The 21,933-nt window shown below is 45.2% G+C and overlaps 2 protein-coding genes across 3 annotated transcripts in view; one reads left to right on the plus strand and one right to left on the minus strand.

Moving 5' to 3' along the window:
- Window positions 1-9,370, plus strand: part of LOC129838245 (calcium/calmodulin-dependent protein kinase type 1D-like) — a 62,613-nt gene extending 53,243 nt beyond the window's left edge. For both annotated transcript variants that reach the window (XM_055905061.1, XM_055905062.1), the window contains exons 7-11: window positions 1,286-1,398; window positions 5,242-5,320; window positions 5,410-5,497; window positions 5,804-6,089; window positions 6,193-9,370. In XM_055905061.1, coding sequence (XP_055761036.1) covers window positions 1,286-1,398; window positions 5,242-5,320; window positions 5,410-5,497; window positions 5,804-6,089; window positions 6,193-6,317 — 691 coding nt within the window. In that variant the 3' untranslated portion in view covers window positions 6,318-9,370. The remainder of the gene's footprint in view (window positions 1-1,285; window positions 1,399-5,241; window positions 5,321-5,409; window positions 5,498-5,803; window positions 6,090-6,192) is intronic.
- Window positions 9,371-11,414: 2,044 nt separating this feature from the next.
- Window positions 11,415-20,562, minus strand: LOC129838712 (coiled-coil domain-containing protein 3-like). The gene is made up of 3 exons (XM_055905858.1): window positions 19,653-20,562; window positions 19,182-19,356; window positions 11,415-12,257 (listed from the first exon to the last, which is right to left on the minus strand). Exons 1-3 carry the CDS (start codon window positions 20,045-20,047, stop codon window positions 11,949-11,951), a joined length of 879 nt encoding a protein of 292 aa, XP_055761833.1. The 5' UTR covers window positions 20,048-20,562; the 3' UTR covers window positions 11,415-11,948.
- Between the last annotated feature and the right edge of the window lie 1,371 nt (window positions 20,563-21,933).

Genomic DNA, 21,933 nt, shown 5'->3' on the forward strand with positions numbered 1-21,933 from the left:
AGGGGTTAGAGTTCAGGGTTAGGGACAGGGTGAATAGGGGTAATAGAACAATAAAGGCTGTGAGAACGAGAGAAAGGTGTGCCTTACCTCAGTCGTTAGAGCATCAGTGCAAATCTTCCTCATCCGCTGAAAACGTTCCTCATTTTTGCTCCTCTCTCCCTTTCTGTGTTGTTCTTGGCTCTCAATGGTTTGTCGCAAGATGAGCTCTGTGATGTGCAAAGCAGGCTCTGCCCTCTGGTTCTCTCTCATCCTTCCCCTCTTCCCTTGTTCCTTCTCCCGTCCCAATTGCTCAGACATCCTCTGTTTTCTATTTTCACCTGTTTATACATCTCTGTCCGTTTATTGATGTAGCTGTTATGTAACTCTCCATGCTTACCTTACACAGCTTTGGATATAAGGATCACTAGGTGTCACTAGGGTCCTTAGAGGTGTGCGTGTGTGTGTGTGCCCTCCTGTCACCTCTACACATGTGAGGGAGGAGAAATAATGGTCTGAGAAACAGCGTTCACACAGTCAGTCAGTCCAGCTGGTGTATTAAGCTGTGAATGTTTGTGTATATTCAATAAGTAGTCCTTTAACATCCTTGTGAATAGCCTAGGCAATATTAAATTAGACAAAATATGTGTTTAGAGTTCAAGTAAATAGATTCAATCCAAGAATATCCAGTTCTGGATGGTAGACCCCTGATGTTTCCTTAGTGAGTTCCCAGTGATCAGTGAGCTACTCCCATCTTGTCATTTAGCCATTAGCACCATTAGAACAGGCCACGGACCTCGTTAGCCGATCCTGAGCACCTCCACACAATCCGGCTCGGCATGCCTGGTTGGGTCTCTCCTCAGGTGTGAAGCGATCGCATCAGGTAATCAGGTGGAATAATCGCTTCGGGCTCCTGCGGGGGAGTGACGTTCAAGTCTTTTAACCAAATGTGAAAGCACAAAAACAAAAAGCTCATTGCGACCACATCAGGCAGAACAGAGTTCGATGGAGAAAGGCATTTTAATGAGGTTTGATCATAATGGCGGCTAATGTTTTCTATGGAAATCATTTTGCCACTTGAAGAAGTTCAACTAGTCCAGAATTTGGTTAGGAGAGCAGACAGAGAAAAGGTTTAGGATACATTACATTAACCTTGTCAGTTTATTGTTATCAATTGAATAGTTGTTTAAGCATTTATCTCATTCATCCTCATGGTATTCTATTATCATCTTAAAAGTAAACTATTCTCTGAAGTAGGAAGTGAATGCATGTGTTAACTTTTATGAGCTCACTTCCTGTCTGTCTGCAGGTTGTGTGGCTATCCTCCATTCTATGATGAAAATGACTCCAAGCTCTTTGAGCAGATCCTCAAAGCAGACTACGAGTTTGACGCACCGTACTGGGACGACATATCTGATTCAGGTAAGCTGTGTGTGATGGAGTGAGGATCCCCTTCAGACAGAGCACCTTCCTCCTCTTCCATCTCCCACCTGGCACATATGGACACCACACCACCATGGCTACTTTCTCTGTGCTGTGATGTCGTCCTTTTGGAATTTGTGTATTGTCAAATCACATTTTATTGGTCACATACACGTGGTTAGCAGATGACATTGCGAGTGTAGCGAAATGCTTCTAGATCCGACAGTGCGGCAGTATCTAACAGGTAATATCTAACAATTCCACAACATAACCTAATATCTAACAAATTCTACAACATAACCTAATATCTAACAATTCTACAACATAATCTAATATCTAGCAATTCCACAATAAAACCTAATATCTAACAATTCCACAACATCACCTAATATCTAACAATCCAGTAAAGGAATGGGATGAGAATATATAAGTATAAAATATATGGATGAGCAGTGACAGAGCAGCTAAGACGCAGTAGATAGTAAAGAATAGCTACAGTTGAAGTCGGAAGTTTACATACACTTAGGTTGGATTCATCAAAACTCGTTTTTCAACCACTCCACCAATGTCTTGTTAACAAACTATAGTTTTGGCAAGTCGGTTAGGATATCTACTTTGTGCATGACACATGTCATTTTTCCAACAATTGTTTCAATTTTCCAACAACAGACCGATTATTTCACTGTATCACAATTCCAGTGGGTCAGAGGTTCACATACACTAAATTGACTGTGCTTTTACACAGCTTGTGAAATACCAGAAAATTATGTCATGGCTTTAAAAGCTTCGGATAGGGTAATTGACATCATTCGAGTCAATTGGAGGTGTACCTGTGGATGTATTTCAAGGCCTACCTTCAAACTCAGTGCCTCTTTGATTGATATCATGGGAAATCATAAGAAATCAGCCAAGACCTCAGAAAAAAAATTGTAGACCTCCACAAGTCTGGTTCATCCTTGGGAGAAATTTCCAAACGCCTGAAGGTACCACGTTCATCTGTACAAACAATAGTACGCAAGTATAAACACCATGGGATCACGCAGCTGCCATACTGCTCATGAAGGAGATGCTTTCTGTCTCCTAGAGATGAACGTACTTTGGTGCGAAAAGTGCAAATCAATCACAGAACAACAGCAAAGGACCTTGTGAAGATGCTGGAGGAAACGGGTACAAAAGTATCTATATCAACAGTAAAACGAGTCCTATATCGACATAACCTGAAGGCCGCTCAGCAAGGAAGAAGCCACTGCTCCAAAACCGCCATGAAAAGCCAGACTACGGTTTGCAACTGCACATAGGGACAAAGATCTTACTTTTTGGAAAATTGTCCTCTGGTCTGATGAAACAAAAATAGAACGGTTTGGCCATAATGACCATCGTTATGTTTGGAGGAAAAAGGGGGAGGCTTGCAAGCCGAAGAAAACCATCCCAACCGTGAAGCACGGGGTGGCAGCATCATGTTGTGGGGGTGCTTTGCTGCAGGAGGGAATGGTGCACTACACAAAATAGATGGCATCATGAGGTACGAAAAGTATGTGGATATATTGAATAAATAATTCTCTACTATTATTCTGACATTTCCCATTCTTAAAACAAAATGGTGATCCTAACTGACCTAAGACAGGGAATTTTTACCAAAATTAAATGTCAGGAATTGCAAAAAACTGAGTTTAAATGTATTTGGCTAAGGTGTATATTAACTTCCAACTTCAATTGTAGGTATGGTTATTGTCCTTGATGATCTTTTTTGCCTTCCTGTGACATTGTTGTTGTAGGTGTCCTGGAGGGCAGGTAGTTTGCACCTGGTGATGCGTTGTGCAGAACGCACCACCCTCTGGGACAGGCCTGCGGTTGTGGGCATTGCAGTTGCCGTACCAGGCGGGGATACAGCCCGACAGGATGCTCTCAATTGTGCACCTGTAAAAGTTAGCGAGGGTTTTGGTGACAAGTCAAATTTTTTTCTGCCTCCTGAGGTTGAAGAGGCGCTGTTGTGCCTTCTTCACTACACTGTCTGTGTGGGTGGACCATTTCAGTTTGTCGGTGATATGTACACCGAGAAACTTAAAACTTTCCAACTTCTCCACTGCTGTCCCGTCGATGTGGATGGGGGGAGCTCCCTTTGCTGTTTCCTGAAATCTCTTTTGTTTTCCTGATATTGATTGAGCGGTTATTTTCCTGACACCACACTCCGAGGGCCCTCACCTCCTCCCTGTAGGCCATCTCGTTGTTGTTGGTAGTCAAGCCTACCACTGTAGTGTCATCTGCAAACTTGATGATTTGAGTTGGAGGCGTGCATGGCCACACAGTCGTGGGTGAACAGGGAGTACAGGAGAGGGCTGAGAACGCACCCTTGTGGGGCCCCAGTGTTGAGAATCAGCGGAGTGGTGATGTTGTTTCCTACCCTCACCACCTGGGGGCGTCCCGTCAGGAAGTCCAGGACCCAGTTTCACAGGGCGGGGTCAAGAACCAGGGATTCAAACTTAATGATGAGTTTGGAGGGTACTATGGTGTTGAATGCTGAGCTGTAGTTGATGAACAGCATTCTTACATAGGTATTCCTCTTGTCCAGATGGGATAGGGCAGTGTGCAATGTGATGGCGATTGCATCGTCTGTGGACCTATTGGGGCGATAAGCAAATTGGAGTGGGTCTAGGGTGTCAGATAGGGTGGAGGCGTGATCCTTGACTTGTCTCTCAAAGCACTTCATGATGACCAAAGTGAGTGCTACGGAGATAGTCATTTAGTTCAGTTACCTTAGCTTTCTTGGGAACAGGAACAATGGTGGACATCTTGAAGCATATGGGGACAGCAGACTGGGATAGGGATTGATTGAATATGTCCATAAACACACCAGCCAGCTGGTCTGCGCGTGCTCTGAGGACGTGGGTAGGGATGCCGTTTTTGCCGGCAGCCTTGCGAGGGTTAACACGTTTAAGTGTTTTACTCACGTCGGCCACAGAGAAGGAGAACCCACAGTCTTTGGTAGCGGGCCGTGTCAGTGGCTCTGTATTGTCCTGAAATCGTGCAAAGAAGTTCTTTAATTTGACTGGAAGCAAGACGTCGATGTCTGCGACGGGGCTGGTTTTCTTGTCGTCATCCGTGATTGTTTGTAGACCCTGCCACATACGTCTCGTGTTTGAGCCGTTGAATTGTGACTCCACTTTGTCTCTAATGACACTTTGCTTGTTTTGATTGCCTTGCGGAGGGAATAACTCCACTGTTTGTATTCGGTCATGTTTCCAGTCGCCTTGGCATGATTAAATGCGGTGGTACGTTCTTTCAGTTTTGCGCAAATGCTGCCATCAGTACACTGTTTCTGGTTAGGGAAGGTTTTAATGGTCACAGTGGATACAACATCTCCTATACACTTCCTTATAAACTCGCTCACTGAGTCAGACTATACGTCAGTGTTATTGTCTGCGGCTACCCGGAACATATCCCAGTTCACGTGATCGAAGCAAACTTGAAGCGTGGAATCCGATTAGTCAGACCAGCATTGGATAGACCTAAGCACGGGCGCTTCCCGTTTTAGTTTTTTATCCTATAGGAGGGGAGCAACAAGATGGCTTCATGGTCAGATTTGCCAAAAGGATGGTGGGAAGGGGTGTTTTACGAGGTCTTCACAGACATGATCTGTGAACTTTATATTCTCCAGTTTGGCACCAGTCTAACCATTCCCGCTGCCTGCCAGTAAACCGTAAAACAATAGTTATTACAGGAAAGAGAGCTGAGGCTTCGTCCAGGTATTCAGTACACTGGCCAGGGAGTGTGGGAAACCTTACACTGACTGTTTACTGTTTGTGTATGATGTGATGAGTGTTCAACTGTTCTGTTTTTTCACAGCCAAAGACTTTATCGGCAGTCTGATGGAGAAAGACCCGGCGAAGCGCTTCACCTGTGACCAGGCTCTCAGACACCCATGGTGAGAGAAAACACTGATCGTAAACGCGCACACACACACACTTTAAGATCCCATAATACCCACATGAGTGTGTATGTGTGTGTGTTCAGGATCGCTGGGGACACAGCCCTCTGCAAGAACATCCACGAGTCTGTGAGCAGACAGATCAGAAAAAACTTTGCTAAGAGCAAATGGAGGGTACGTTTGCATGTATGGTAATAAATGTCTGAGTGTCATTCAAGTGTCCGAGTGTGTCTGAGTGATTGCTTATTTAATGTAGTTTTTATAAATCATATACTGGTTGCTCTCTCTCCATTCCTCCCTTTCTCTCTCCCTTTCTCTCTCTCCCTTTCCTCCCTCTCTCACTTTCTTCTCGCTCTCTCGCTTTCTCTCTCTCCCGCTCGCTTTCTCTCTCTCTCCCTCTCTCTCCCTCTCCCTCTCTCTCTCTCTCTCTCTTTCTCTCTCTCTTTCTCTCTTTCTCTCTCTCTCTTTCTCTCTCTCCAGCAAGCCTTCAATGCCACTGCAGTGGTGCGACACATGAGGAGACTGCAGTTGAGCAGCAGTATGGGCCACAGCATGGACAGCTCTCACCCTCACCCTCCTAACAGCCGGGCCGCACAGATGCAGAACCAAAGGAACCAGGCCAACCAGAACCTGGCCAGCCAGACGACCAACCAGACCCCTAGCCAGAGCTCTACTCAACCCTCTCCGAGTCCAAGCCAGACTCGGAGCCAGAACCCTAATGCAGCCATTATGAAGAGCTTTTCTGTGGACTCACCTCACAAGGACTGTAAGTGGACATGTATGCATCCACACACACCATGAACTAGTAAACACCAACTACCAGTTTGTTAGTTCTGACTGTGTGTTCATAGCTTCTGTTCTCCCCCCAGGTGCCGCAGCTACTCCCACCCCCTGCAGCCTGGCAACTGCAGCCTCCTCTTCTCCCTCCGGGGGGACGGAGCTCACCCGGCCCCACCCCTCTGCTGTTGCCACAGTACTAACAGAGACTAAGTGACGCCAGGTCCCGCGGGGGACCAGCTGGGAGGCTACGGCGCTGTGAGAGAGAGAGAGCGGGGCGAAAACCGCACCCTCCCTTTCCTTACCGTACCCCTACTACCCCCTCCCAGCCTGCCCCCCGCCCTGCCCCTCCCCCAGGACTGGGAGAGCAGAGGACTTTAAACCCATTGCACCAATAACAACATGCCATACTCACCTTGGACATGCCCATTGTGTCGACTCTGTGGAACCACACCCACTCCGAGAGCATTACTGATTGGTTTACCTTTGAGTGTTTGTTTCTGTCAGAGACCATGATGAGTGAAGTGGGTGTGTTTTCAGAAGCTTCCGTCGGATTGGGCGTTGTCTATGTCAGTCAAACTCAATTTCCCTTTAGTTTTTCCTACATCTTCTATAAGGTTCTACTTGTGAGTTTTTAAAATTCTGTTTATTTTCTATATTTCATCCTCTGGGTTAACAGTTACCAACTGGATTATTTTTCATTTCTATTTTCTTGCAATTTCTTTCCATGTTCATGTTGATTTCTTTTTGTTTGCGTCCATGTTTAAGACGTGCTTTAAAAGTACCATAAGACTGTTGAGTGATGTTTCATGAGTAAGCGCTTTATCTATTTGCACATGAGGTTTGGACACAGTTTCAGACGTAGATAATGTGTGTACAGCCACCAAGTTAGACAACTCATCTACGGGAATTTATCAGACAGAGAATAGAGAATGTAAACAGTTTTAAAATACCCAAAATGGGGTCAGAGCATTGTACAACATCTTTGTTAAGGGAAACATGCACTATGTTTAATTATTGTCTTACTTTATAAGACTTTCATAACGACCACCCAATAGGGGACGCATATACAGTATATTATGAAACGCACTGCAGGTTTAGGATAGAGTTGGAGAGTGCTGTTAGTTTTAACCATCACCAGTTACATGTGGGGTTTCCCACCCTAAAGATCAGGGGCTACAGGTGGGAAACCAGGCACTTCCAAATGGGCCTCAGAAAAAGCCCATGTAGAAGAGCAGCCATTTCTGTAGTGTAGTGTAAGCATGGGAACCCCTGACCTACAGTATCAGTTTCCCAGGATCCAAGACGGTGGAGCTGTTGTCTCTACCCCCATCCCTTTTACAAAGCCATGACCTCACCACAAGAGCCATCATCATGATGACATCATCAACCGGCACCCAGTACACAAGTTCTCAGGGATTTGGACTGGGCGCCGTGGTGACCCTTGTTGCTGTAGAAACCGCTCGGGAGCACAGATTTGTCTACAGAGTGTCCCGTGGTCTGCCTCTGTTAAATGCAAGTTCAACGATCCCTTTATGTCATTGTAATGTCTAGCCAAAGCAGTCTTGAAACAGAGAACATGAGGACAAACTGATTATACCTGATTAAAAACTGATGGTTAGCTATGAGCTAGACCTATAACCCTGGCCGATCCCCACTGAGAAATGGATTGTTTTGAAACTAAGGGCTGAACTCTGATAATCTGGAGAAAGGTGACAGAAGATGAGATGTTTTCTATTTCTCTCCCCCTTGCCTTCTCCTTTCCTCTCTGTGCCACCCCTCCCTCCCTCTCTTTTTCTTTCTAGTTTCTTTAAGACCAGTTCACTGTATTCTGTAGAAGTTTCACCCAACACTGGGACTGTTACGCTCACGACATCAGGGTCCCCTAACCAGACTATGGCCAGACACAACATGCATATAGCCTACATATAGGGGTCATAATGCAGTATTATTACCTGGCTTCGTGGTGCTGGGTCAACCATCATTAAGAGTGATGTCATGGACTGGATTCTTTTAGGGGGTGGGTAGACTTTACTTTAGGGGTCTGTTTTGTTTATTTATTTTTTATTGAGGCAAGCATTTTGTTTTCTGATATGAATGAATATATTTGTTGGAAATGTCTTGTAAATAAGTTGTGAATGATAATTTTTAAGATAACCTTTGCGAATGTTGTGCAGTGCCGACGTGGGGGTGGGTTGATTGTATTTTCTTTGGAATGTTTAATGTGTTTTAAATGAGCTACAGCCCCCCTCACCCCTCCATCCCACACCATACTGGGCTTTGATACCACGATATTCAGAGCATACTGTACCAAACACTCAGTAACTGCCATCTACAGAGTTACCATGGAGATAACGCCATCAGCATTATAAACAATATCTGATAAAATAAATAAAAATTAAATGTAAAAGTAAACTCAGGCTTTAGTTTGCAATGTGTGTAAACGTTGAAGCTTTGACTGATACGACATCCACTGTTATGGAGCTGTGTTTTTTTTTTTACACGTATCTGCCTAAGTCATCGGTCGTCCACTTTACCCCCTTGCTCACTGACACTATAGCAACAGGCATCACAACACACCTAAACACATGCCCATGATCAACTGTCATGAGAAAAAAATCTATATCTATCTATATCTAAAGAAGAAGATCAATGTGTCCATAGAGAGCAGAGTATTGTTGGGGACCACTGCATCTCCCTGTGGGTTCCTGTGAGGTCCAGAGCCCGGGGAATGGGCCATATTTACTCTGCATGTGACCAAAACAAATCTCCATCTTGTGTGGCGGTCTCTCACTAACGACTCCTGGTAGATGTTCCCCTTAACCACAGATCTAGGATCAGAATACCCTCCATCAATCTAAAGCTTAACCATTAGATACTAACTTAAACATAGATCTCGGATCAAAATATCCTCCCTAAATCTGAACCTTAATCAATAGATACTTACAACCGTAGATCTAGGATCAGCACATCCTCCTTCGATCTGAACCTAAACCATTAGGGGGATGAGAAAATATCTTACCCTGTATCAGTGTGGTAAGGGGCAACTTTCGTCCTACTTCGTTAAGCAGACACCTCCTTCCATTTTGTGTGGCAGAGTGAGTTGCCCTGCCACTCTTACTGTGCTGTGATAACCTTCTGTTATGGGGCTTGTATATCCGATGCCTTCGACAATCATGTGCACATATCAGTTACCATGACGACGACAGAAGCCAGAATGACTGATTTGTTTGTTTTTTTCTCTCCTGAAATAAACCCTGAACGATCATAGAGCAACCGTCTCCGTGTGTCTGTGTGTGCAGGGATTGCTACACTTTAAGCCATTCAAAGTTTGTTTTTGCACTTAGATTGATTTCCACTTCTAATTGGTTTGTTTGCTGACCCCTGACCATTTCCCTTTCGACCAGAGAAAGATTAGAAAGGAGTCGTGTCCCTCCATAACCCTTCCATACACACACCCTGACTTCAAACAGACGACGCACACCCCGGATGCTCAACAGACATCAGACACATTTGACAGACGTTTAGCAGATGTAGGGCCAGATGTTACTCTCACACACCCACTTCAGGTCCAGCTATGACCCTGTGTGTCTGAGTGAATGTGAAGACCCTGATCTACATGCTCGCAAAACATTCCACGAACAATTGCCTCAGGCATCAAAGTTGTTTTCCCAATACACATTATTTCTAATTGTATAACAAATTACTGTTAATTCACTAATATATTTAGAACTAGCCACTTATAGCCAAGTGTGATTGTAATTGTTTTTTCCATTGTTGAGCTGCTCCTGGGTTAAGGTATGATAGTAATTACAGATAAGTGCTGTTGGGACTTAATTGGTGAAAGTGGTCTGAGATTGCCCTGTAGTTCTTCTGGCATTGGGGGCCATTTCAAACTGCAGCCACATTAAGCACCCCTCATACTCACTCCCAGCACGTCAGCCTCTGTCCTCTCGCACGGTTATTGACCTTTGAACCTGTACAATGGATCTGGACTCTGAGTAGTGTGCAAATTCCTCCCCATTCTTCTTGTTTACATCATCCCCCCCGCTCTCTCCGTCTGTCGTGTGCTCAGGGCTGGCCAGAGGAATGCTCAGGGAGATCATTCTCTCATACACGTTAACAAACTCAAAGCAACACACACACTTAGACACACGCACAATATAACATTCTCAGAGCGAGTTGAGCCACTCAGTGGGAGTAAGTGTGGGTGGGGGGGGCTGCTGTTGTTGGATGAGTGGTCATGGTGTGGGTGGATAGTTGACCGAGGTTTGGGGTTCACTGATCCTTTTGCCTTTTAAAGTGTTTCCCTCCCTCTCTCACTCCTCTGTACCCAGATACACAGCCTCTCATCCCTCCCTCTCTCTCCTACGTAGGCTCCATAGGGGGCCTACAATGGATGGGATATACTGAAACGTCAGCCAGAACGATCTTTCTCTCCTTCCTCGTTCTCCTGCTTTTCCTACTCCATCACGTCTTCCTGTCTTGCTTTTTCACCTCCTCATCCTTTCCCTCATTCTTCTCTGTCACTTTCCTCATCTCTGGTTTCTAGAACATGGCGGGCAGCAGGTCCATCTGATTAACTGTAGATGGATCTAAACTGGTATGCAGGTGACGATCTGTGAAACGTATTACTCTGTTGATTCATTTTGCTGTCACTCTCTCCTTTCCATTTTCTCTGTCTCTAAGGCATTTGTGTTTTTCTCAGGGCCAGTCCAGAGACTAATAGAGCATCAATAAGATCAACAGTGATCCAGGGGTTATTTGAAGGCAGAATGAAATAAATATTTCAATAAAGTCCTGCTGTCTCTCCCTCTCTCCTGCCCAGAAAAGCACATAAGCACATTCCATTCTGCTCTGTGTCCCTAGCATAGACTGACAGACTATAGAAGAGTGGGGGATCTGTGTTTGTGCATGTGTGTGTATGCGTGTCGAGTGTGTTGTCCCCTACAGTTGCAGGTATTTGTTTTCCTCTGCTCATAGACCCAGATGAAGTTTGAGGTTGTAGGGGTCTTCGTGATGAGGTTCAAGTCTTAGGACACAAACTCCAGCAAAGGAGGAGGGGAGAAAAGACTGTGTGTGTGTGTGTCTCTGTGGGGGTGGCACATCTGGCTTTATCCCGCAGTGCCTGGAGCAGAGAGGGAAACCCATTAAGAAGAGCCCATAACAGCAACCCACAACTCTCTCTCTCTTTCTCCACTCTCTCTTTTCTTTACCTCTCTCTTTACCAAGAATGGAATTTTAGTTTGTGTTTAGTTTGTTTGGCCAAAAACAACAGATTGTGTAATCTGGAAATAAAACACCCAAGCGTTAGTAATGCCTGATTAGAGTTTATATGCAGCTTCAGTAATACATTCATATATAATGATTCCAATGCCTCATGGACATACTCTTTGGTGGTGTTGACACTAGGACAGCAACAGACAAACACATGGAACAAATGCCCACAGACACACCTACCAGAAAGTAACCTCACTTTCTTCATTCACTCTAGTCATTCACTCATCATATACTCACTCTAAATTCATTTCATCTGTCTATCCATCAGCTGTATGATAGTGCTGTATGATAGTGCTGTATGATAGTGCTGACAGTGCTGTGTATTAATAGGAACTATACAATATCTCTCTCATTCTCTCTAGTCATTCACTAATACTAATTCCCTCTGTCTGCTATTCGAGGGCTACTGGATGCCCTCTCTATGTAATATGTGTAGGAACTACAGTATATATGGCTGAATATGACACTAAATTAGTATTTTGTGTGTGTGGGTGCATGCGTGCGTGCCTGTGAACAACAGAAATTAGAGAGACTGCCCAGCAGTCTTTAACAACATCCAGTCTAGAGGCTAAAGCGGTGTGTGTGGCGTGCGGTGTAACACAGCCTCCTGGAATCTGTTGGGCGTAGCCTCCTGTGTGATGGAATTGAGGTGGTGCCCAGCCCGTCTCTCCGCTGACCTCAGCCTCTCCTCCAGCCCTTGCATCTCCTGCTCCGCCCGGCGCTGGCTCTTCCTGGCGTTCCGGAGGGAGCGCTTCACCTTTCGGACGCGCTCCTTCAGCTGTCTGTTCCTCCTCTCCAGCTGGCCCAGGCGCTCCTGCTGCTTCCTGCTCTTCTCCTCCTCCTCGAACAGAGCCCCCTGCACCGAGGAGCACAGGAGCTGGAGGGGAGGGGAGGAGAGAGAAAGAGAGAGAGAAGAGAGATGGGGAAGAGAGAGAAAGAGAGAGAGAGAGAGAAATTAAATCAACATTGGATTGGAATATCTATTAGCAGAAGTGTCATTCACCTAATCATTTTAATGGGGTGCACTAACTGGTGAACTTTTTAGTGTACAACTCAGTGATACTTGTGTCCCACCCTTTTCAAAAGGCATGACACTCAATTTGTGAGATCAGTCTCTGAGTATTTATCTGAGCATAGCGCATCAGGGACGTTGAGCTGAGGGTATTCAGAAAACACGGGGCAGAATACAGCATGCCAGTTAGTATGTTGTCGGTTGGCATCAGGAGGAGAGCGTGAGAGCCCCAGTGACATCTTCCCATCAGTGTGTGTTCCTTTTGTTCGTTTAACTCCACCGCTTTAGTTACTTCTCCTTGGCTGGTGCTTTTCTTCTCCCCCCCCTCCTCCTATCTTCCTCCAGTGAATCAAGGTGCATTGGTGCCTCTGTCGTGTACAATACCCTGTCATCTCTCCCGGAGTTATGACAGCTCAGAGAGGCCACAATTTTCCAGCTCATTGGCAGGGCGAGACCTCTCTGTGGGACTTCCCTTCCTAATGCTACGTTAGGCTACAGGTCGGCATTGCGGAGGGCCCCATTCTGCCCTAACAAGCATCCCATCTCCCTTTAAACAAAGAGTGGTATCTGGAAGGAAAAACAGAATAGTTAAAATAATGTATCTCTTCCATACTGTAACTCCTAAAGTCCAGTACTAGAGTACCAACTGTTAAATGTGCGGACAGTGTGCAATCTAAAAAATGTTGGGTTGTTTGGATGACCCAAATGTTGGGTTGCAGGTATTGGGTCACTTAGTTGGGTTGTTGATGCTGGGTTATTGAGATATGACCCACCGGGTCAGATCAGAACACTGGAGGCGTGGCTTAGTAGGGTCGTAGCTTTTAGGAAGTTGTTTTTGGCCACCTGTGAGGGTAAATGTAATTCCGGTTCATCTGTTGTATTGTCATCACATGTTAAGGTTGAACAATGACACTTCTGTAGCTATGAGTTGAGTTATATAATTGGATAGTTACCACTTTGTTACAATATGTAAATAATAATAATGTTGTTAATTGTATATTAGAACATAATGTGCAAATATATTCAAGGAACATTGACATTTTAACTGTAATGACATTTACTCTCACGGGTGGCCAAAAAATAACCCTGAAAGACACACCCCTAATAGGCCACGCCTCCTGAAAATAACATACCCAGCTGCTGGTTCAACCCAACATAAAACTGAATAAAACCCCAACTGATGGTTAAATTAACCAATGTTTGGGTAATCCAAACAAAACAACATGTTGGGATATTCACACCACCCAACTGGCTGGGTAAATTTTTTTTTCCTTCTGCCCCCCCCCCCCCCCCCCCCTTAAAAGATCTAGATGCACTATTGTAAAGTGGCTGCTCCACTGGATGTCATTAGGTGAATGCACCAATTTGTAAGTCGCTCTGGATAAGAGCGTCTGCTAAATGACTTAAATGTAAATGTAAATGTAAAGATAACCCAGCATGTGTTCAATATTTACCCAGCGCTGGGTTACCAAACAACACAGCATTTTTTTAGAGTGTAGTGATAGTTTACCTCAGAAAAACTAAACCACACAATCAACGTTCCCTTACCTTTTTTGGGGCACTGAGCAAATTTTAGGTCTTGTGAGTGGAAACTTGAACGTTGTGAGAATTTTTGTGCAACTTCCGCCGCACATTTACAGTGAACACTTACAGTACCTTTACCGTTTTAGACAGTAGCCAATAAGCTATTGTGGCTACTCGATTATAATGTAGGCCTACCAACAAAACCAATGGAGCAAATCCCATAACATTTTCACATGGAAATAGCTTGTGATTTCTATGATATAGCCTAAATTAGCCTAATATGTGGTGTTCAATTCAGGCCTACATTTAATTAGACTTTTAAAAACGTTTATACATTATGAAGTGATTGACATGAATTCATGATTTTTTACTTGCTCTGTAACTCAAAATTCAAAAGGCACTCCCACATCTGAACTGTCTTTGTTGCAGGTGCACGGTAACAGTTGAATAACATGAGAGAAAAAATAAGAAACCCGCACACTGCTCTTGCTAGTATTAATTTGCACCCTTACGTAGAGATTGCTCCACACACAACCGTTCAATGCATCTGAATGGGGTGGGAGTCGAGGGAAAATAAATATGTGTTACCAAATAGACCAATGTGCATTTCATAAGTATTCGAATAACGTGCGTACATAAAACGTATTAAACCACGTCCGTAAAACCTCAACGAGGACATCAACCTATCAAGTAAGTTTTCATGTTTATTTTCCCTCGACTCTGACGAAGGCCTTCAGGTCGATATGCAAAGCTTAATAATAAAGAGCAATGATACTAGCAAGAGCAGTGTACACTTTTTTTTCTCTACTTGGTCTGTAACACCATGGGACAAATAGATGGCTGTAAATTGCATTGTATTGTGTTTTGGAATGTAGCCCACACGTTTGTGCTCTTGTAGGAAGCAGTACCCCCCCTTTGCTACCTATACTTATCTATAACTAGGCTAGTAACTCGCTAACTAGCAAAGAATATCAACGAATGTGCACACCATGGCTCTGTGCTCTGATCTGAACTGATTGCTCATGGGCTACCCCTGCCAGTAGAATTCTACTTCGTTGCGCTCTGGCTCTGCCTACAACAAGATAACAGACTCAATCTTACAAAGTTAGATTTGTTTTGATTTGTTTCATTGAAAAGGGTCTGATATAATGTTGATTCAATCACAGAATGAGCGTTGATCTATATAGTGCAAACTAATGGGGTGAACTCAGTGAAGTTCTATTGCTTCTCTGTGCCGTCTGGCATTTCTTCTCTATATAGTGCAAACTAATGGGGTGAACTCAGTGAAGTTCTATTGCTTCTCTGTGCCGTCTGGCATTTCTTCTCTATATAGTGCAAACTAATGTGGTGAACTCAGTGAAGTTCTATTGCTTCTCTGTGCCGTCTGGCATTTCTTCTGCACGGCAGTCCTGGAGGAGATGCGCGGCCACGCAAACACGCGCAGTTTAGAGGGAACATTGCACCCAATCCAGGGACCTGGTAGTCTGCCTGAAACCAAACTCAGTCTTTCTGACTTCAGAGTCTGGAAAGGCTGTTTTGATGTTTTCGGCACGATGTGTTGATAATGAAGGGGTCTAAACCCCCCAGGAAAAAAAACTATCAAAGCATCATTTTTTGGGGGGACGAATATTGCACCAACAAACGGACTCCTGTCCAGACCAGTGTGTCACGACTCTCCCTCGCCGTGTACCATGTTAGTCGCGGGGCTAGAGACCTGGTACTTTGGGACATTATCCAAAGCTAACTCCCAACCATCCACCCATCTATACCTAGCACCACCTGTCAAAACATCCGGGTGTTACCTGCCTGCTGTGGAGGATCATCTGTGTAAACACCACTTAGAGAAACAGGCACACCAGCACACAGACACACACAGACACACACAGAAACACACGCACCCCGAGCAACACACAAACCCATAAACACACACAGCAGTCTACCCTCTGACCTGAACTGAGGTCCTCATTCTCACAGCCTCTGAGCAGCTGTAAAACCTTCATCTAAACACCGTCTGTGTGTGTGAGTAATCCAACTGTGTGTGTGTGTGTGTGTGTGTGTGTGTGTGTGTGTGTGTGTGTGTGTGTGTGTGTGTGTGTGTGTGTGTGTGTGTGTGTGTGTGTGTGTGTGTGTGTGTGTGTGTGAGACTGAATGTGCAACAAGATCTCACTGTTTTACCAATTTGACTTCAGATTCCAACGTTTGTTCCCGTTTCTCCTAACATAACACTTAGAAATGTATCTAAACGTCAAATTTTGGCAGTTAGGTTTGGGATAGGGTTACAGTGACAAAAGAAACAACAACAGTTACATTTAGGCATTCATTCTGAATGATTAAGTTAAGGGTTAAGGTTTGCACTGGGATTGAACACACGACCCTTGGAGCCAGAGCTCACAGTTTACTCCCGTCCACCATCCCCATCCACAACGCCCCATCCACAACGCCCACAACGCTCACCGTTGCCCCTAGTGGAAGGTTTTTAAGCCCTCTCCCGACTTCCTGGCTACCTGGATGGACGTCAAATTCCGCCTTGGATCTTGGTTGGTATGTATACATGCAGGTCTGCTTGAGTTACAGTGCGGCAGCCACAGTATGGAGCATACACTGTCCTTCTGTTTGGCAGAGTACACACTGAATACTCCACTGAGAGCATGTGTGGGGGAGTTGCGCGGGGGGGGGTCTAATTTGATATTTCCATGCCCTAGGGAAGAAGGCTAGGGTGCATTAGATGACAAAGTATTTCCCATTGCTGTGACTGAATTCAACTAAATGAAACTTCCATTAAAAGGGGTTAGAAAGGGAGGGTTATTACACTATTGTTACTACAGTTCCTGACATTAGGTAGTGACTCAGAGCTGACTCACAGAACACACTGACTGTAATGAAGATGCTTAAAGGTGATCCGGCATTTAGGCTGGAGAAGCATTGAGGTACGGGGCATTTGTTCATATGAGAGACCCAGCTTTGTTCTCCATCTCCCTATAACTCTAGTCTCTTTATCTTCCCCTGCTCTCTTTTCTCTCTCTCCTATCTGTCTTTATCTTTTCGTCCTTCCCTCCCTCTCTCTTTCTCTCTCTTACTGGTCTCTATTTATCTGTCGTTTATCAACCCCTGCAGGCTTTTCTCTCTAATAAAGGAGAGGAAGTCTTAAGAGAGAACGCTGAGTGAAGGACTTCTGAGGACAAAGTGTCCATGGATTCGTTTCGGCGCTCCGGAACTGCTCTGGAGTGCATAAGAAGGGGTTTAATCGAGTGCTAATTGGGGGTTTGGGTGTAAGTGGAGGCGCTCTCATCTTTCCTTCCCCTCCGGCAGGGCCAGCCTGCATGGGATGTCCATCTGGAACCTCAGCGTTCCCACAGGAAAACTACAGAGCAGACAGAGCTACTGTAGCCTCATCATCCTAGCCTCTCCCAGCCATTCCCTAACTAACCACCTCCATCTGCCCAACACATCACTGGAGAGAACCTCAGTCACACGTTAAACACACACGCAGGTGGTTGTGTGTGTGTTGCGTTTACCCTCCACTACACCACTGCGTGTGTGTGTTTGGGTGTGTGTGAGCTGTGATTCCATTGTACAGTTCCCACAGGGTTTGTAGTATCATTTTTAAGCCTGTTTTTCTCCTATTAACTTTGTCTATATTTCTATAGCGTAAACTCTGACAACACACACATCTGCTCCTCCACATGGACACACACCCCTCGTAAGGTTGCAACCCCTGCACCTGGGCTCACGCCACGAAGAGTGTCTTTAACCCATAACCTCTAACCTCTCAACCTGTTAACCCATCAGAAACCCGACACCCGGTGTGTCACAAGTCTTCCATCAACGTAGTACAGGCTCTCTGGGATAGAGACAGGAAGAGGAGAAGACCTGACCACTGTACCTCTGAGGTTTCACATGGCATCATCCCTCCTCTCCAGTCTCCCAGAGACCCCGTTCCATTTCAGTGTCTGCAGGTCTGAAAACAATGGGTACGTAGGTGTAAGCCATATATATGGTGCGGCAGGTAGCCTAGTGGTTAGAGCGTTGGGCCAGTAACTGAAAGGTTGCCGGATCAAATCCCTGAGCTGACAATGTAACACTCTGTCGTTCTGCCCCCGAACAAGGCAGTTAACCCGGTAGGCCAATGGCCGGTAGGCCATTGTAAATAAGAATTTGTACTTAACTGACTTGCCTAGTTAAATAAAGGTTACATAAATAAATAAAAAATATGGTCAAGTGAAGCTACTAGTATGTTGTGAACACCGAAGGGGTATAACTATGAGCATGTGACCAGGTCAGCGACAGTCTTTGGTCCAGTGAACGTTGGGCATGGCTGAGTGTGTTTTGACATTAATATCATACCTAGGGAATCAGAGGAGGTCACATGACTTAATCAATGACTGCTTTGATCTCAGAGTCAAGTTAAAGTCTAGTTAAGCAGCGTGACCTAGACACACACAAACACACGGCTAGCTGGGCAGGTGTGTTGGTGCGGTCTCTGTGTCTGACTCTTAAACTGTGGGAGGGGGTCTCTAACTGTGTATCTATAGCTAAGGAGACATGCCAATACACCTCACACAACAGAGTAGTGTCTGAGGATGATGGTGGCTCAGAGGTGACTGTCTGTGTCTGTGTGTTACTGTGTGAAGGTCAGTGAGATGATTGCTGCAGATGTACACACATCTGCTGTATCCAGGGGTAACAAGGTTGTAAAGCATAGAGTTTAATATGTTCCATGACCGGCCTTAGTTACAACCCTGCTCTGCAACACAACTGTATGTGTGTGTGTGTACGGTAGGTGTGTGTCAGGATGCATGCATGTGTGTACGTGTGGGTGTCTGTTGCCATTTTACAAGCAGGTAGCACTTCTATTTTCAGCTGTTCAGGCCCAGAGGACACTACCCTGCCTTCTCATCTCTCTTTTCCGGACCCTTTCTCTCCATAATCCCCAGTTTACAATTGGCTCATTCATCCCCCTCCTCTCCCCTGTAACTATTCCCCAGGTCGTTGCTGCAAATGAGAACGTGTTCTCAGTCAACTTACCTGGTAAAATAACGGTAAAAAAAAAAAAAAAAAAAAATTAATCTCCCTTCTTTATCTTTCATCTCTCTCTCTTTCACCCACTCCATTCATCTGCCCTTTTCTCTATTTTTCTCCCTTTCTCTCTTTCCCCCTCTCAAACCCATATTCCCCTCCATCTCCCTTTCTCACTCCTCCCCCCTCTTTCTCTACCCCCCCCCCCCCCATTATGTACAGTGGATACAGTGTGTTGAGTGGTCCTACCCTGCTGTCCTCCTGGGGGTCCCACTCTGGGGAGAAGGTCTGGAGGGGTTGGCTGTGGGAGCAGTTGGAGAACTGGAACAGGCTGGAGAATGTACGGCGGTTCTCTAAGGTGTCTGGGAAGATGGCATCCTGGAAGTTGACCCCGTGGGGCAGGATGTTGTAGTTCTCATCCATCCTGTAGGAGGTAAACAAACAAACAAACAAACACTGTGAGTGACTGAGTGCATGCTTCCTATAGGGTCAAAATGTGACCCCTAAAGGGGCTCAAGTCTGTATTATATCACCCAGTGCATCCAGAAAGGAGAGGATAGAGGAGCTAAATATTGTAGGCCTATATGCTATAAAATCTATGTCATGTTTTTGTGTGTTTATGATGCATCACACTCTTTTAAATGTATTTGTGATTCTGTGCGATGTACACAGGTTCCCGGTCACCAGGTCATCCTGACTCACCAGGTCATCCTGACTCACCGGAGAAAGAAGATATAGGAGTAGTTCTCCATCACGGTGTGAGACTGGCACGACAGGTACCCCAGCCCTGTCAGGTTGAGGCGCGACCCCGCCGGCACCTCCAGCATGCTGCCCCACGCCTGGTCGCACATGAGCTCCACCTCTGCGGAGTAGAGCAACCCTTCCTCTGCGCCCTCATAACCATACCCGTACGGGAATGGCAAGGAGTTGTGGAGCCCCTCTGCTCCGCCGTACTGCTCCCGGTGAATTGCCAGCACCTTGGCGTACACAATGATCTCCGCCAGTTCCGCACGGCAGCCCTCACTCAGTGGACGCCACTCGGTAGGCAGTTGGCACCCGTGCGCAAAGCTCGCCATGTAGCCAAGAGCGAGAAACAAGGACGCAAAGATCATCATGTCTGGTGTGCACGTGTAATTCTTGTCTCACTTTGGGTACTCCTGTTATTCGTTTCTCCTCTAGGGCACAAATCCGATAAAACGTTTTCTATAAATAAATCCAACTTTTTTTACAATAAAAAGTAAAGCTCCTTTATATCCAGTGATAGGGGCATATGATAACGGCACTGTTATCGTACAGTTGAATTGTAGTCAGTTAAAACTTCATTGGTTCCAGTAAAATGCTGGATGAAAACTATTTGACAGATCACACACAGAGCGAAACAGACCTGCTCCCGGCTTTTAATCTGGGTCTCCTTGAGCAGTGGCATACGTTTGTCAGCTGTTAATTCCGTTAATGACAGAGAACTTCAAGTATATCCACAGACAGATAATCCAATGTTATGACCCCGTGTTTAAGTGTGCATTTTTTTAGCCCGATGCAGCGCAAGTCCAGTCCCATTCAAAGACATTCCTGAAGGCTCCTCAAAGCCCCTACATTCGCAAAGATCTCTCCGACCAATCAGACTGACCCAAAGTTTACACAGCCAATCATTGAACCGCCCAGTTTTACTACAAAAACGTTTTTATATCCTTATTAAATAAATATTTGTAATGGAGAGGAGGAATGCAGGCATGCGCTCGAGTGTGCGTAAAGCCTTCTTTTGCTTTTGTTGTTGTTGCTTGTTTATTCCTTTTGACACGTCAAGCATTGTGTGCTTTCTTAGGCAAATCAAATGCTTGTACTCTTGTCTATGTTGTGTATTAAAGTCTTTGTCGTTGTGTATTAAAGTCTTTGTCAAAGAATAGTAGGAATGCTTGCTTGGCCAAATGTGAGTAAGCATTAGTCGGATAATATGTGATTGTTAATAAATAGCCAATGACATAATGTAGGCCTACTTTTTAATATCATATGGAGAAAAATACATACCCAGAGGAGGCTGTTGAGGGGAGCTATAGGTTGTTGGGGGGGGGGGGGGGGGGGGGGGGGGCTCATTGAAATGGCTGGAATGGATACATTGAACGGAGTCAAACATGTGGTTTCCATATGTTTGATACGTTCCATTGATTCCCTTCCAGCCATACAATGAGCCCGTCCTCCTATAGCTCCTCCCGCCAGCCTCCTCTGACTTACACACATTTCACGTGGATGAACACATGGCTTATACGAGACAAGAGCCTACTTTGCTGCAGGGACATTCCATACACATGTTTTTCTCCAAGTTAATGTTGCCATCTAGTGGACATGTGAATGACCTGCAAACCAAAAACATTAGTTTGTCGTCCAAGGCAAGCCAATTATACCCCACTGTACCATTCATTCAGGAGTGCCCATATAGCCTCATCCTTCATAGTCATACACTCATTTTACTACTCATTTTCTATGTTTTTATTGTAATACAGTGCCATAGTGCGGTAGGCGGATGGTGGGGAAATTAGGCAAAAGGCTTTTCTATTTGATTAGACTGATGTGAAAATACTCTACAGTATAGGCTGAATAAATTCTCAATTCTCCAATGAAATTGTTAAATAAATGATTGAGGGTGTAATGCAGGGGTGTCAAACTCATTCCACGGAGGGCCTAGTGTCTGCAGGTTTTTGGTTTTTCCTTTCAATAAAGCCCTAGACAACCAGGTGTGGGGAGTTCCTAACTAATTAGTGATGTTAATTCATCAATCAAGTACAAGGGAGGAGCGAAAACCCGCAGACACTCGGCCCTTCGTGGAATGAGTTTGACACCTGTGGTGTAATGGGTTTACCAGGCAAATGTCACTCCTTTCCCAAAAGTGCAAGGTCACTCCCAAAGGGAAAACCCGCTGGAATTGCAGTCAATGACGTCACCGTCAGCTGCTCTGTACGCCAGTTCGAGGATGTCACTAACGCAGCATATTCACTGACTTGCAAAC

The sequence above is a fragment of the Salvelinus fontinalis genome, chromosome 39 (assembly GCF_029448725.1).
Source record: "Salvelinus fontinalis isolate EN_2023a chromosome 39, ASM2944872v1, whole genome shotgun sequence".
Taxonomy (NCBI): domain Eukaryota; kingdom Metazoa; phylum Chordata; class Actinopteri; order Salmoniformes; family Salmonidae; genus Salvelinus; species Salvelinus fontinalis.